Below are 16418 nucleotides of genomic sequence, written 5' to 3'. Positions count from 1 at the left end.
AGTATTGTCGTATGTATCCCATTTCACATCCCCAGTACCCATCCGTTTACGAAATGGGTCGATTTCATTCCGTTTGGCCAAAAATTGTGCAGATGGAAATTCAAGGCATCATGTTTTTAGGTGTAAATTGGGTGGCGCTCAAACATCGAGCTTCTTTGTGGATCCAGCTTTGCGCAAATGCCTTAAAACTGTCTGATGGTTAATCTTTAGCTCCTGGCCGATCTGATTACTAACATGCCAACCAACTTTGATTATTTGTGTGATTTTATCGACATTTTCGATGACGTGTCTGCCTGGTAGAGGTGCATCTTTAACATCGAAAATAACTGAAACGGGTCAACGAAACCAAAATTTATCGCAACCAGCTTTTGGAGTATTGGCACCATAATCACCATGCACAATTTCAGCGGCCTAGCTTGAATTTTCGGCTTTTTCAAAGAAAAACTGTAAAATGTAGCGATTTTTTTCTTCGTTGACCTCCACTGTTAACACCCTGTAACTCACAAACGAATAGAACAAACAAAGAACAATGAAAGCATTTTTTTTAAGTGGAAAGTATCAGCTTCAAAACGAGCCTAAACTTGAAACTGTACTTTCGATACTACTACCCCAACCTAATATCAACCACCTAACATCAGCAAAATATGCATTACATCTCCTAATGAAAAATTTCTCGTTTCCGTCACACGTTGTTAATGTATAGCGCAACATTATAAAACAACAATTTATTCAGAATACAACCTAACATCACGGCAATATCGGATAGCGCAGCTGCTGCTGCGTGGTTCAACCATCCTTCGAATGATAAGCAATATCACGGGTGAATAGCAACAATGGATGAAGCTTGTTTGTTGTTCTTAATGGCCACTTCGAATGTTGACATGTTTTACCAAAGGATGCTCGAAGAACTACGATTATATTACCTTGAGAATCAGTAATAAAAAAGATCAAAACGAGCACTGATAAAACGATGAACAAACCGTTAGAACCGTACCCAATCACAGGCATCAAAACTGTTGTTAAGAAAATGTTAACCTTCTCGAGCCAGTGAATCAGCTCTGTTCAATAGTAATTTTAACATGTCATCATGTTTTATACAATTATAACATGTTTATTGACATCTGATTGACTTTGTTACAAAAAACAAACCGTAAAGAAGAAATCAACTGCTTCTATCAATATCCACACACTGCTGGTGTTCCTAATGTAACACCAACATCAAACCCTAAAGAGTTCTGTATACTTTATTGATACTTTCTTTCTACTCAAACGTTATTCGCGAGCAGACATGAATTAAATTGAACAATTAACAGAAAAAAAACTGAAGATAAAACGTTAATCCTTCATTCGCGGCAAGATTCGCTTGGAGTTACACAAAGCGCCTACAAAAATGACAACGAGATTAAACTGTCAAATACTTTACCGTCAGTCGTAGAAATATCTTCCCGTCGGGGCGGGTGGGGCCGTGATCATCATCAGCCTTCCGAAAAAAGTGTGTTCCCGGCTGCCCCCTTCTCACCGTCGGCATGACGGCGCGCGTTAAAGACAAATCGATCGTTATTGAATCTCTCAAAACTTGGCAGGCAAACGATTTTCTATAAGCGTCTTTCCATTCGGCCAGTTTGCGGCAACTCCGGGAAGGCACAGCAGTTACTTGTCTTAATTGATAACATGGAAAGGCGACCTTTTTTTCCCTATTTCTCGGAGTTCTCGGAGAGATTAAAAATCCACTGTAAGAGTGGTGGCGTTGCCTAATGAACCTGCCTTTTACCGTGGGTTCTGATTCTGTGAGATTAAAATCGGTCGGGTCTGGCAATTCAGGGATAAGCGAAGGTGTTACGGAAAATAATTCGATTTTAGAGAATAAAGATTGTTAATTGATTGAGCAGCCACGAGGTAATAAGCGCCAGATATCGGTACTATATTTTGCAATACAGAAGCTTACAATAGAAAACCGAGAAGGTCATCTTGAATGTTTTGTTTGCATTAATACCAGAAAAACGGTGCATTTCTGTAAAAAGTACAACGGTTAACGGTTCTTCTTTGATGTATAATTACGCCAAGCCTATGGAAGCGTACGTAGACAAAAAGTAGTATATGCAATTCCACCAATTGTGTCATAATGATCCGCCGATGCTTAAAGATAGAGAGAACCACGGCATCGTCAACATTACGTTCACCGGCATTACTTCTTTTGTCCCTGTAGCCCAGATAATTTTTTTCGCGACACAATCCCCCCGTTTTGATAAGATAAAAATAACATGAAAACATTATGACAGATATGAATAAAATATGTCAAGGCGATAAGGGCTATGCCACCAGGTCTGGGGCCCAAGGGGTTCACGAAGACTTGGAGGTCCACGAATGTAGGGCACGGCGGAGCACGGGAAATCCCCGTTGATTCTGCCCACACCGGAACTTTTCACTCCTTCCGATCTCTAAAAAGGAACAAAACATCTAGTCGACTCATGGGCGACCAAAGCAAAAATGGAATTACATTGGCGGAAGCTGAAACAGGAACAAAACTCCCAAAAAATCTTACCCGCCCCACCGACACCGACGGCGGCGGGGCGGCCGGGACGTATCGATACTTTCCGATACACTGATGTAACCGACATTCGCCGAAACGGGCCTCCCGGGCGGGTTGCCGGGGCGGGTACGGTGCGTGAGTGTGGCTGTGTTTTTCATGTTGAACAACGTGCGCATCCTGGCGCAGAGCTGGTGAAGCGGAAGGTATTTGGGCGATCGGCGAGAAATCATCATTTCACCTTCACTTACCTCAACCAGTGACGTTTTGTGACACTTGTATGACAGCAAACTGCATCATATTGATCGGCGAACCATACCACCAGGATAATGTAGAAGGCGGTCGTCGTGTCGTTGAAGAACTCCGACATGATGGCTTCCATACCTACGAATAAAGGTGACGCAGAGAGCAAACAAGAAAACGGTGAAAACAAGGCCAAGGCATTCAGGCATTCAATGGCGCGAAGGAGTAAGATTAATCATGTGTCAGAATTGTTCAGTATCTTTTGCAGGAAAGAGAACGCAAGACGGGGAAAAAAACCGTCAAGAAACCCACCCACCAGAGACGAGACGCACCGGCGGAGAAAGCACGGCACAAACGATGATGGAGGGCAAATGGTTCCTATTAGCGGAGGCTGAGAGCGAGCACCGGTAGCCACCGTAATAGGTTAAAAGGTTTCAACCTTTATCATCGAGGGGATTTTTGGCAAATTCCGACAAATTACGGCTATTGTACGCGGTCGACACGGGCTACATCAACGTCGATTACTTTCCCTTACAAGATGCCGTCGATTTTTACAGCTCGCCATGCTTTGGGCTCGACACACTCTCTCTTGGTGCAAGGATTATAACTTACGGGTTTACAATCTGAAAAGGAACTACAAGTAACATGGCTGCGAATGTACAGTGGATGGCGACCTTAGTTCAAGAACACAAAAGATTTTAGGAAATACGAGGATGAAAAATTTGCTTTAGTCAATCAAATATCAATCAAAAACATTAAATAAGATGTGTAAATGATAGTTTTGATGTATTTCGGGATGATTGAGATTCGGGATGATACAAGAGAAAAATTTTGGTCAAACATATTTGGAACAATCCAAATTTCTCTTCGGCGAAAATAACCTTAGTATCCGCAATACATACCATTCCGCCCAGGCAATGTAGCCAAACATCCTGGTTTTGTTATGTGGCCTTTTCTACAGTCCTCATGTATTGTATTGTGGTATAGATTGGTCCGATTAATTTAGCTAATTCTGTTAAATTGAGTGGGATCTTTACGCACACTCTAAAGCTCATGAATAACCACATGTTTTCAGTGGTTGGCCGGTCTGGACAAAGATGGTTATACCCTAAAACTTTAATATTATCATCCACGAGATACTACATGACTAGTTCTGGCTTAAGGATTGCCGCACTATCCTCTGGTGCGGGGAAATCTTCACCTATAAGACTTGTTCCTTCTTGAATGATTTTTCTTTCGTCTATTTATGACCAACTTTCGAGTCACCACGACCAGGAAGGGTCACTAACTTGTACAATTCATGTAAATAATGCCTCCCTGGAACATAATGCCGTTGTAGTTTGTTTCCTGATACTGAGTCAGGTCCCTTATAGCAGAAAATTTCAAATCTTTATAATGAGAGGTGAATCATACCAAATCGTGCAATATCTTTTATTTTTACCACTAATACTCAAATTAATAACTAATTTACGTTATTAATTGGTTAACTTGGGATATTTAAATGGTTCTAGCATATTTCAAGCTGAGAAACAGCATAATGTCTTGTGAATTCTTCACCATACGTTTCTCAGCTTTAATTCTGCATTTGAAATATTAAAACATGTAAAATATCATGTTATTATTGCTCATAAATTTAAAAAATGTACTCCAGTTGCTTCATTACCAAGCAAAATGAAGGAAATTAGTGTGAAAAATTGAAAACTTCAAGCTTCCAACTTAAACTAAGGTTATTTTCACCGTGCTCAAATTGACCTATGACCACAAATGGCCGGACCAGTCTACTAGATTACATCTAAATGTAATTTTATAGCCCACATTATAGTCTTAGAACCTCAATCTAATATTCAACGTCTCAAAAGAGCCATTCAAATAGAAGATGTACTCATATTTTCACATATTATTTAAATGTTCATGAGCTAAGGTTAATTTCGCCATCCACTGTAACTCGGCAGCGCTCTGGAAATAATGGACTTTCACGTAAGAACTGTTTTAATTTCCTTTTTTGTGTTTGCTACGCAACTTTCCGTCCTGTGCTACTTGTGGCCAAAAAGTTCGTCATATCCTTGCGATGAAGACAATAAAGCGTGTAACGATTATTACTGTGACAAATCTCGGTTCGGCTCCTGCTCCTCGATACCGGTTTCGCGAGGGTCCGGTTGATGAAGGCAGAAAGTATCAAACTGGCGAGTCACACCGGATCCACTCACAGAGAGATCAGTCGCCGTGGAGTGTGTGGTGGAGTGTGCATGGCCGCTTGTGCCAATATGCCCTCTCGATCGACAGCACCGGGAATATGAGTTTGCAATTTGTATTCAAACCTGCTAGCGTCAAGTTCAACTTCCATACTGTGAAGAAACTCTGTGCCTGTCTGTGCCTGGGCCAAGCAGAGGACGTGTACACTGGCATAGGGTGGTCCGCGCCAGGGCAGGACTTCTGGCAGGATCGTCTCAAATTTAATTCACACCAAACCACGACGAAACGACGCCACTGTACGGTTGCCGTTATCTGACGGCTACGGCTAGACCAGGCTCCCGGGGATGCCCGGGGGATGGTGCCGCTCGCTGACCGACAGCGTCGGACAGGTACCATCATGGTCATGGTGTGTACACACGCTGAAATAATTTATATGTAAAACGAAGCATCGGACGCTACAATATGTGAAATAGGAGAGAAGATGAATGTTGCGTTATATCAATACACCATTCTCCCCCGTTCGCGCCACATTCGGTCGGTAGTCGATGGAGCAGCGTTACTGGCCTGGCTTGCTGGTACACTCAAGACGACACCATCGGCGCCAACTGCTAATAGCAACTTCAGCACATGCACATGGGTTTTTTCCAAACAGTTGCACTACGATTCAATTAACTGTAAATTAAAATTCACGATTTGCTCTAATGAAGTGCCCTATGCCCATCGCCCATCGGATACGAATTACGGAACCGCAGCGTGTAACGGACTGTGTTGCGCTTTGGCAATTGGCGGCCAAATATCATTAAGTGTAAAGCCATTTCCGACCGCCTGTCATTCCTGCTTTTCGTTTCGAGCGTCCGATTGCCATAGACACACTGGTTTCCTTTCGCAGGGGAACGCGAAAGCAAAACGCGAAAAAAGGCCCATCGGAAGATATTTTATTCCACGGAAAACGTGATACGTCAAATTTATTCCGGACGCAGTTCCAGCGGGGGAGGCGAAAAATGATAGATGACTGATTTGGCGCTGGTATATCAATTTAAAGCGCAAAAAACTCGCAAACTCGCTCGGTAGTAGCTCTAACCAGGGATTGATTAATGGGAGTGCGTGTGTGTCTGCTAGCCGCGAGGCCAAACGGGCGTCAACATGAATGTTTGCAGTTCATTTGCTCGGCGCAGTTTGCCTTCCGGACAAATCGACGGCCGAAGCGAATCGGTAGCGGGTTGCGAAAAAAAACCCCGAACCCGCTTGAATGTAAAAACTGACGCAAAAACAATATATTTGATTAATTTGTTTGATTAAATTCAATATTCTTCTCCATGATAATCAAATTAACACGCACCCATCGCGCGCTGGCCAACAGCGCACACGGGCGCAGCACGGAACGGAACGGGGACACGGGCAAATCGTCCGGAGAAGCTCCACGAGTAACCCGGTAACGGTAAAGGCGTTCCACCGGGGTGAGGCGAGTGTGTGCGTGGCAGTTGTCCAGGACAACGGAACGACCAACGGGTGGTGGTGTCGATATCGATATCGAACGGGTCCTCTTCATGGTGATGTATGTGCGGTGATAAATAACTGTCCTCCCGATAAACGTGGACGGACGCGTGGACGGACGGACGGCCGGATGGACGTGTTCGGGCGAGCGAGGGTCCGATGATGAAAATGGACAGTAGTCTGCGCCGTGCGGCAAAATTATGAGCACACCAAAAGAAGAGCAAAATTGTGGCGTGTGGCAATGTCCCCATCATCCTTCATAACAGCCGCGTCCAGTTCGGATTTGAAGTCATGGATCCGGCACGCATCGTTGTCTTTCCTGTGCTCCAAAAAAAAATGGCCAGATTGCATTAGTCAGAGCTGCACCCCAAACCTGAGAAACAATAGCAAATAATCGAAGGCGCAGGAATATACCACGTTCACCATGTCACCAATGGGAGTTTCCGTACTGTAGGGCTCACGTTCGTCGAGGGCCTCACTGTCAGACTTGCGGACAGATTGACCAATTGTGGAAATTTATTACATTGGCGAGGAAATCGTCACCGGTTCGCAGCGCCATCGTGTGCTTGTATCTGGTGCCGGCGTCCTCAGCATCCCTGCTCACTGGCCGACCGGGCGTTCGGAGCGGTACAGATGAGCAATTTGACTGTCCGATGTAATTGATCGGAAATGGGTTTGTTTGCTTTCGACCACTCATCGTCATCACCACCGCCAACGGACGGTGCACAGTGACAACAAAGTCCTCTCTGCACGAGTACTCAGCGTTGCGACACCGTAGTCCCGGTAAGTAGTGCCAACTTAGCAGGACCCGACATGAAATTTGGGGCGTTCGAGTCATAACGAAACCGTCCCCAAACTGTGGAACGCAAGGCCGCGGGCGACGTACTTGCCGCTTTGCGACACATGATTTCCAAGTGACTGTAAACGTTCGATTCCTCGAAATGTGCACCATGGCGAGCGAGCGAATTCATCGAAACCCAAGGCACAGGCACAGTGTCCACCTGCCGTGACCTCAACCACCGGATCTCTCAGGACTGTTACTGCAAATTTAATCTTTTGCCCACAAGCGAATGCTCACATATTGGACACTTTAGTTGGCGGCAATCGGCGGCCTCGCCGTCACCGCAGGTCTTCGAGCTGTTTGATGATCGCACTTTGCCAACAGGACATTTCGTCCTCGACCGTGCACCCGAGCCATCGACATGCATGCATACGCATCTGCGTGAAATGAGCTCGTAATTTATTAGAACAATTGTTCGATTTTTCCGATTTCGATTCGATGTTTTTCGCGGCATCACAAGCATTTCGTTTCTTATGGCAGACTGGTCATCATCGTCCCACTCAATTTTCACTCCCATACTGTCTTCTCTAAAATTGTCCATCCCGAGACCATCGGCTTCATCGGTCATCTATCATGCCCGTTGCGCATAGGCTCCGGTTAACAACACCATCTGCCTCTTGGGCGTACAACAGCGCGGAAATACATTGTTTGCTCAAGGATCTCCACTGCGATTAATAAATCTTGATCCGATTTCATTTTCCCGGACCCCTAGTGACGGCAACCTACGATGGTGCGCCCACACACACACACGGGAGCTAGCACCTGCGAGGACGCTTTTAGGTTACGCTTTTCATCTGCGAGAGAAAAAAAAGGGCGAGTCGTAATACGGGGACGTGGGTGCGTTTCAAAACAACATCATCACGTACGAGAGGGGAAAATTGGAAAACTCATTCATGGATTTGATTTACGAATTGATTATAAATAAGAATTTTCCCCGGTCGCTGGTTGTAAGGTGTGCTGCAGTTTACTAGTGCCGTAGAAATTTCGTCAATCTAAATCTCAATTGAATGTCCGATGATTCCCAAAATCGACTAGCGAATATACTAGGTCGTTGCGTTGAGATTCGGAATTTTTCAACACACAAAAAAATGTTTATAAAATTTTTATGCAAATTTCTATTTTATCCGAAGTATGTGCAATCGCTAGCTATACATTTCTCCTATCTCTCTGCTTAATCATGGATTCCCAGACGAAAGAATTCTTCGACTTTTTAAGTAAACTAATTAGTCATTCAATTTCGACTTCCTCATAGAAAAACGAAGAGCTGCTCAGCCAATACGTGTCGCATCGATGAAAAAGAATGATATTCGGACTCTTTCCGAATATCATTCTTTTTCATCGACCTCCAAGTCTGGTGAATAACGCGGGGAGAGATAGCAGCTCCCATCCAAGTGATTTGATAGTATCCTGAAACAGTTTTGTTTTTTGGGGCGCCTGGTGCTTGATTCCATGGGCCACCAGGCGCCTCCATTTAAAAAAACTGGAACGGCTTTTTGGTCGTTTTCGATCAAGGCATGGTTCAAATTGACCATTTGTTGTCAGTAGCGATCGGAATTAACGTTTCCATCAGGTTCTAGGAGCTTGTGAAACACCACACCTTTCTGTCTCATCAGAAAGTCCGTTTTTTGGAGTCCTTGAACGCTTTTTTTTTTGTAAAGTCAAAATCGCCATTTTGAATGTTTTTAAACCACTCAAAGCACTACGATCTTCCAAACACAAGTCCCGACAAGCATTTGGTGCGATTCCGAAGCAGTTTTCTTCAAGAGGAGCAGAAAACTTATAATGTGCGCAGAACGTCATTTTCAGGCACAAAAGTTGACATAGTTTAACCCTTTCAATGATGGGTTGCACACCGAAATAATTTTTTTTCCGACCTGAAATCATTTACCTGATGTCAAAAGTAGGTAATCATACATGAACAGCAAAACTGAGAAGTCCCAATCGGCAGGTACAGCCATCTTTTTAAAATTGCGAATCTCAACGCAACGACCTAGTAAAAGAAAGTCACACGCCAGAGAGCACACACGAGTGATAGACACCTCCGGTCCGATTCCCTGCTCCTTGATACTCCTTGATAGTAAGTCGTCCAACTTGCTCGTTACGGCGTACTCAGATCAGTGTTTCAGCGTGGATTGATCGTGATGGCGGTATAACTGAATTATGGACTTCCTTTCACTTTCCACACTGCGGCTTACGCAGAAGAGCACGTGTTTAATTGAATCGTGATTATTTCTCATTTTGTCTGATTAAGAAAACAGATTAAGAGAAGCTAAATGTCGTGGTTATCACTCTCACTGAAGCTGGTTCTCCAGTGCCTCGTAAGACTTGCAAAACTTTCCATTAATCGAATAATGTATGTAGAAATCTTGTATATTTCCTATATTTTTATTTTTATGATCGGGAGATATAGTTTAGTGCTTCTGAATGCGTTGAGTGTTACACATGAACTAACTCGAGAAATCTCCGATTGTGCGGAGAAAACCTTGTCAATGAATACTTGACGATTTTTTGTAAACACTCCTCGACGATGCTACTCGACTGCTCGAATTCGTATACGCGTACTTTTTCGAAAAGATATTGCTACGACGAGGTTGCTACATGTATAACTCGTTCAAATCGGACCTATTTAAATATTATATCAAGTATTGTGACCAAAAAGCTATTTCAGGTCACGACCAGAAACTATTCCTATGATTTCCCAGCGCCGAAGCGAACATCGCCTAAAGATTCCTTCGACGTACCACACACGGCGGCGATGCGATGAAAATAAGTTAATTTATTAAACAATTAAACGAAGTAAAGTAAACAACAAATTAACCCCATGCTGAGCTGAATTAAAATGAGCAAACATTATCCTATAAATCGATTTAGCGGGACGACTTTGCCGACAGGGCCAAGAAATTGACACCCGACGCGAGCATCCCAACAGGATACTGGCGTTCGAGCTACGGCCGCAATGCATCGAAATGTCCTCGCCGTGATCGGGGACCGAGCGAGATCGATGGATTTAGAAGACGTGGCAAAGAAATACCCCACGTCTTCCGGCAATGAATAAATACCGTCTGACCTCCACGGGACACTCGGACTCGGACGTTGTCCGTTTCTATCCCAACCGTGCCGGAGACCGAAAACGCAATCGAGACATAACACCAGCGGCCCGGAGAGAGAGCCCGCTGAAGTCGAAGGAAAATAAATAGAGAGACGGGAAAATCGAAGGATGAAAAATAGAACACAGCGGACAAAGCACACAATCCCCTTAGATGCGCAACGGACACGTTCCAGTCCGGGGGGGACATTTTAAGCCTTAAAGAAAACAAACCCGGTCCCGGTCTGTCCGTTTGTCTCTGCGAGCCCGTGCCCAACGTTTTAAGAACACCTCGGAGATGGTGGAGTCGATAGTCGGAGCGAACGGTCAGGGTTCGAAGCGTTCCAGCATACCCGGCCCGTGTCCCTTCGGGGATCTCGGATACGATAGGGATGAAAATTACGAAGCCTCCGAATTAAAAACTCCCGCAACCGGCGGGAGTTCTACATGTGCCCAAACCGGGTTTGTTTTGACCCGGTCTTAGTACGAGGCGAGGCGAGGACAGGATTGTAGATACTTTACTGGGTCAAAATAGGACCAACAGCCACAAGCTGCGGACTCCGAAGGACAAGGACGAACGGAAACTCTCCCGGTGGCTTCCTCGACCGCTTGCCGTCCGAGCCAGCACACGGAACGGAGAGTGGTAGTGGTATCAAGCATCCTACTCGTCGCAAACTGTGACCCGCTTAGGCATGGTGGATTCAAGCGACACAGCATCATCCCCTAGCTTTAGGCTCGCCGCTCATCCCGGATTGGTCGGATTCGGAAACGAAATATTTGTTTTCCTCGCAGGTAACCAACCATCCATTCCGAATCTGCTGCCGCCGCCGCCTGTGGCATTGCCACCTTCGACGATAGTAGTAACCGCGTCTGTATGTAAGCTGTTGGACCGTCCGATTTCCGGTTCGTACGGCTTCGAATCAGCTTGCAAGCTACCGGTGGAGAAAATGACGGTATCTGCCGGAACGTGCCACGAGAAAACAGTCACAACAGCAGCAACAGCACAAGGTGTTGGCCGGCTGTATTCAATCGTGCGACGGTCACTTCGACAAAAGCATAAATTATTTCCCGCTGCGCGGACGACAACCGAAATTAGGCTGATGAATAAAAATGGTCACCCATCGCATCCCGACGGCGCCGACACTATCACGCTGCTGGAGGCGGCGTAAGCGACACACTGTAGCCGTTACAACGGCCATGTGTAAGAAAACATGAGCAATGTTGTTTTCTTTCTTTGTGCCTTCTTAGACTCTGCGGGATCCATCTTAGGTCGCGTTCTATCGTGCTAGCCTCGGAAGATATTTATCGATGCAGGATATGTCGCGCGTGAAGCAATTAGAAAAATGGTTCGCGGCTAATTTATTGAAATTGTCCAATATTTCGTCCATCAATCGAAAACGACGACAATTATTCACGCTTAACGCAGCACAAGCGGAAAAGCCACACAATAGTGATGCAAACAATTTTTGTCTTTTCACGCCGCCTTGAGTAACATACACATGGCACATGGTTTAGTTGAAAGTCCCATAATGTGTCGACCCTGATAATTGCTGACTTTTGTACAAAACACGAAATTCTCGGCAGTTCATAAAATAGATAACAGAACCAATCAACATTTAGTGATATTAACGGGCGAATCGACGGACGCGAGCAAATTTTCTTCAGTGGAAAACATGCTTCAAAATAGGGCGCTTCCTATAAAGAGAATGCCGACTGAAACGGCGTTCCTATCGGTTTGGTGGCCGCCTAGCATTAGTATCGTCACCGCCGCCAAACCGATGATAATCCTCCACTGAAAAATGTACACAGCAACAACTCCAATTTTCCATCGAATGTTCCGGCGGATGCTTTTCACGCTATAAAATAAGCTAATCAAAAGTATGCGTCGTTTCCAAGGCGGCTTCCCGGTTGCCAGAGAGACACGATTCGCTATCGAATACTGGTTCAAGGTAGGAAATTATTCGACATTTAATTTCACCGAAGCCGAATACTTTCAGTCCCCAAGCGTACCAAGCGAATGAAATAGAGAAAAATAATGTTAATATATCATAAACAGCCTCCTGATCCGGCGAACTCGCGAGCCAAGCGGACCATCCTGCGCGGAGACCTCCTTCCGTGTCTCGAAGGAGCCAAGAAGCAACGACAAAAATGTGACAAAAATACATCATCTTTCATATACCTTTGCGTATTGTGCAGCTTTCTTTGCGTCTCGTTATGCTTTTTATGCTACGCTGCTCCACGGTACGGCAGCCTCGGCCGTGCGCCTGTCCCTTTTCTAAAGCTATTTCCGTTTTGTTGCTCTCCTTCGATTTGATCTGGTTATTCTACCTCCGGATATGGGCTGGGCCGTAGCGAGGTTGAGGGGCCCAGGAAAGAAAGGTTGTTTGTACATGAATTTATCGAAATGCTCTAATTGAATTTCCCCGAAAACCAGAAAAGAATCTAATCGATGTTGGAAATTACAGAATTTGAATAATGTCCCAAAGGTCGCCACGAATTTCATCATCCCTGGGCTTTCTTTTTTCCAGGTCCCACTGGCAGCCTTCTTCCTTCCTTGCCATCCGCGATACCGCAGCGCTCTACCGTATGGTACGATCTGCCCTGTCTGGTGTTGGGAAAAGCCTGGTTTCGGTCTGCGGAAAACATCTAAGTTGTGACGAAGTAATCGGCATTGAATGTATAACACATTTTAAAAGGTAACACAAAAAATCATATTTATAAGCGGATATAAAAATGATGGACCCACGACGAAACGCGAATCGTGCTTCAGCCAGACTCACTGCCATCTTAGTGATAACAGTAAGTTCATCTTTTTCTCTTTTCGTGCACCATGGACAGAAGCCAAGTAATTTGAATCATATATGAGTCAATTCGAAATTATGTATTTACGTACGTTTATAGCGTAACTGCGAATCTTGTAAACACAGTGAGGTAGCGTTAGTACGTCGCTAACACGTTAGCCATCACAATATGTGTTAGTATTCACTCAACAGTACCCTACCTCAACGCTACTTTCGTGATGATCAGAACAACAGATGTAATTCATACTTTGCATCGCATTATTGTACTGTATTTTTTAAAAGAAGGAACTCTATTTAAGATTGTACAAATAGTACAAATTTTAGTTTATGGCATAGCTGTTGGTGCGTGAATAAATAAACTTAACAATAAATAAACTGTTCTTGTTTAAAAAATGTTTAATAAAAAATCAAATCATATCGATTATCACTTGCATTCAAACAACTTTGACTGACTAAAGTTATGTACCACGACTGTGATACAACCTACTGTAGTGGAAAGCAATTCGGACGTGATCGAAAGGAGCGCAATATGAAGATAACAAGTGGAACGGCGAAAGTCTCAAAGTAAATCATGCGGCTAGTAGCCATCTTCAAAGAAATTCAACTGGTATTAATCACGAACCGAGCGCACCCAGAGTACCCAGAGACCAGAAACGTGCGTTACCAGGCTTCTGAATCTGAAAGTTGAAATTGGTCCATCGTCATATTATAGAGCAAACAACTTTTTGCGTTCGCCAAATTCCGGCCCCATTCGGTTTTAATCGGGGAATGCTTATTTTTTCATTATCATACGAAAGCTACATGAACGACCAAACCTCCCGAACCATTGCTGCTACCAACACGCTGTACATCCAAAATTTGTACTAATTCATAGCTATTGTAGCGCATAAACACTGCACGACTCATAATTCTTTAAATCCCTAGTACTATGGCGGGTGCAAAACGGTCACCATCAGGCATATTTCGCATACACGTGCATTGTAAAATCCAGGTTGACGAGATTCAATCGTGCTCTTTCCTGGATCACGGCCATTTGGGTACGTGTGCTCTGTACGTGTGTGTACGACTGTGTGAAGGTGAAAACTCTTTAACTCCCGCTGAAGTGTTTTTGCTGCACACTAATTGGATTACAAAATCGGCAAATAAAGGTTAATGTAGCGGATTCAACGGAGTGCTGTTTCCACCGACGCCCCACCGACGCCCGTCCACTAAAGTTTGACACCAATACACTTGCCTCGATATGAACCACTAGCACCAGAAACAAAGGATCAGAGAAACAGAGAGAGATAGGAGAAGAAGAGAGAGCAAGAGAGAGAGAGAGAGAGAGAGAGAGTAAAAGGGCGATAAAGTTGAAAGGACGTTTATGAATGAATGAAACTCGAATGAGTGGAAAGACTGCAAACATCCTTACTCTACACTGCCACCACTCGGCCAGAGCGGCGATGCTGCGTTCCTCACCATTTTTGAGGGTGAGGTACCACCATTTAGGATAGAGTGGAGTCTTCTCACTGTCCGATGGTATGTAAAATTTACTTGATAAGAGGGATTATAGTCATAACTTTTAATTGCTTTTATATTTTCGATCCGTTTGCCAATGATTGCAACGGCGAACCCCACGGAAGCAAAGACCATGGCACCGACAAAGGGAGGGCATGCCGCAGTAAAATCGTTCGAAGTGACCGGTGATACAGTGAGGCAGTGATCCTACACCGGGAGAGTAGAACCCGGCCCAATTCAATCCACCTATATACAAGTGCAAGTTCTATATTCACCCCACTCTATGATGATGCTCCGACCTTGCAGCGTAGCGGCCACTGGCGAGGCTGTACACGGAATGGCCAATGGCAAGGACTGAGTGTTTTCCACTTTTCCCATCATTGCAACAGGTACGGTGCTGATGCTGCTCGTGGAGCAAACCATAGTTTCCGATCTGGCAACAGTTGCTTTTGGCGCACCACAGGGCTAAAACGCCACTTCTCGCACCCGGTACGGACAGGCCTCGGTTTGCTCTGCCTCGCAGTACCGTAATGAGAAGGTGTCACGAAACTGGCGGAACACTCATAATTCCTCTTTTATGCGCACGAACATGCTCGGGTTCGATGTTTACGCTCTTTTAACCACTTGATGTGTGTATCCTTCAGCTTACAACCGAATCATTGGGTTGATACACACTGTGAAGCGCGTGAAAAAAAACGCCGGCCGTGATGGCTGATAGTATGATGGAAACCGGAACCTTACAGTGGCAAGCAAAATGATACGGAACCGCGCCGTGTAATTGCACCACCGAAAGGTTTTGCGCGGATTCGAATATCGAAACTTCCGCATTAGCTGAGCCGAGCCACATAGTCTGTCCAAAGGTTTGCTATTTAGTGGATTAAGTGGATGGGAATTTCGTCTCAAACAGATTTTGCTCTAGAACCCCAAGCTCCAATTAAAGGGTGTTTGGGTAAAAAATTGGCCAAACTAAAAAATCTTCAAATCAGTCAAAAAAATTATTTAAAAAATCAAGTAATATTTCTTTGGAAAGCTCATTTTATACAGAATATGTAAAAAAATATCATTCAACCCTCCGTCCTAAGGAAAGCGAACTACCGGACCTTTCGTTTTATTCCTTTCATCAAATTTTGCACCGTTTTCTTGGTCGCTTTCTCTGCTACAGAACGTCAGTTTTTTCTGAATTCTATCTCAATGACAACTGTTTTACGAGTCCTCTTGAGGTTCCGGTTGATAATGACCCAATATTTTTCGATTGGGCGAAGCTCTGGGGTGTTGGGATGGTTCATGTCTTTGGGCACTTGCTGGACACTTGTTTGCGGCATAACACTCCATGGGCTGTTTTCCATAATTACAAGATGCCAAATCCAGCCAAAACAGAAAAGAACTCTTGTACTTTTTTAGGAAAGGCAACAGACGTTTATTTGGACACTCTCGGACATAAATTTCCTGGTTGATGGTCCCGATCGCGATGAAAATGCCACTTTTTAAACCATAGGAACAGAAAGCCCGCATACGAGATATTTCTTTGCGAATTTCGACAGCTTTATGTCCTTACAAATCTCTCCTACATTTTCTCTTTCAGTTGCACTATAGTACTCCTGTCCAGGAAGCTGTTTAAAGTTTGCCTTGACCTAGGTTTCATCATCCTGCACTACGCAAAAAATTTCGTTAAAATCTCAATGCACAGATTCCGCGATCGTTTTCTGGCCGACAGGTTTTGCTTGTCGTCACGATTTG

General features: G+C 44.5%; 1 protein-coding gene across 1 annotated transcript in view; it reads right to left on the bottom strand.

Annotated features, from left to right (window-relative positions):
• The window catches only part of LOC128277462 (uncharacterized), a 47683-nt gene that overhangs the window by 19512 nt on the left and 11753 nt on the right, over nucleotides 1–16418 (bottom strand). The window contains exon 8 of the mRNA XM_053015917.1: nucleotides 2779–2911. Within this exon, the coding sequence (XP_052871877.1) occupies nucleotides 2779–2911 (133 nt within the window). The remainder of the gene's footprint in view (nucleotides 1–2778; nucleotides 2912–16418) is intronic.

The sequence above is a fragment of the Anopheles cruzii genome, chromosome 2 (assembly GCF_943734635.1).
Source record: "Anopheles cruzii chromosome 2, idAnoCruzAS_RS32_06, whole genome shotgun sequence".
Classification (NCBI taxonomy): Eukaryota; Metazoa; Arthropoda; class Insecta; order Diptera; family Culicidae; genus Anopheles; species Anopheles cruzii.
Note: the sequence above shows the minus strand (reverse complement) of the source record. Positions and strands in the feature narration are given on the sequence as shown.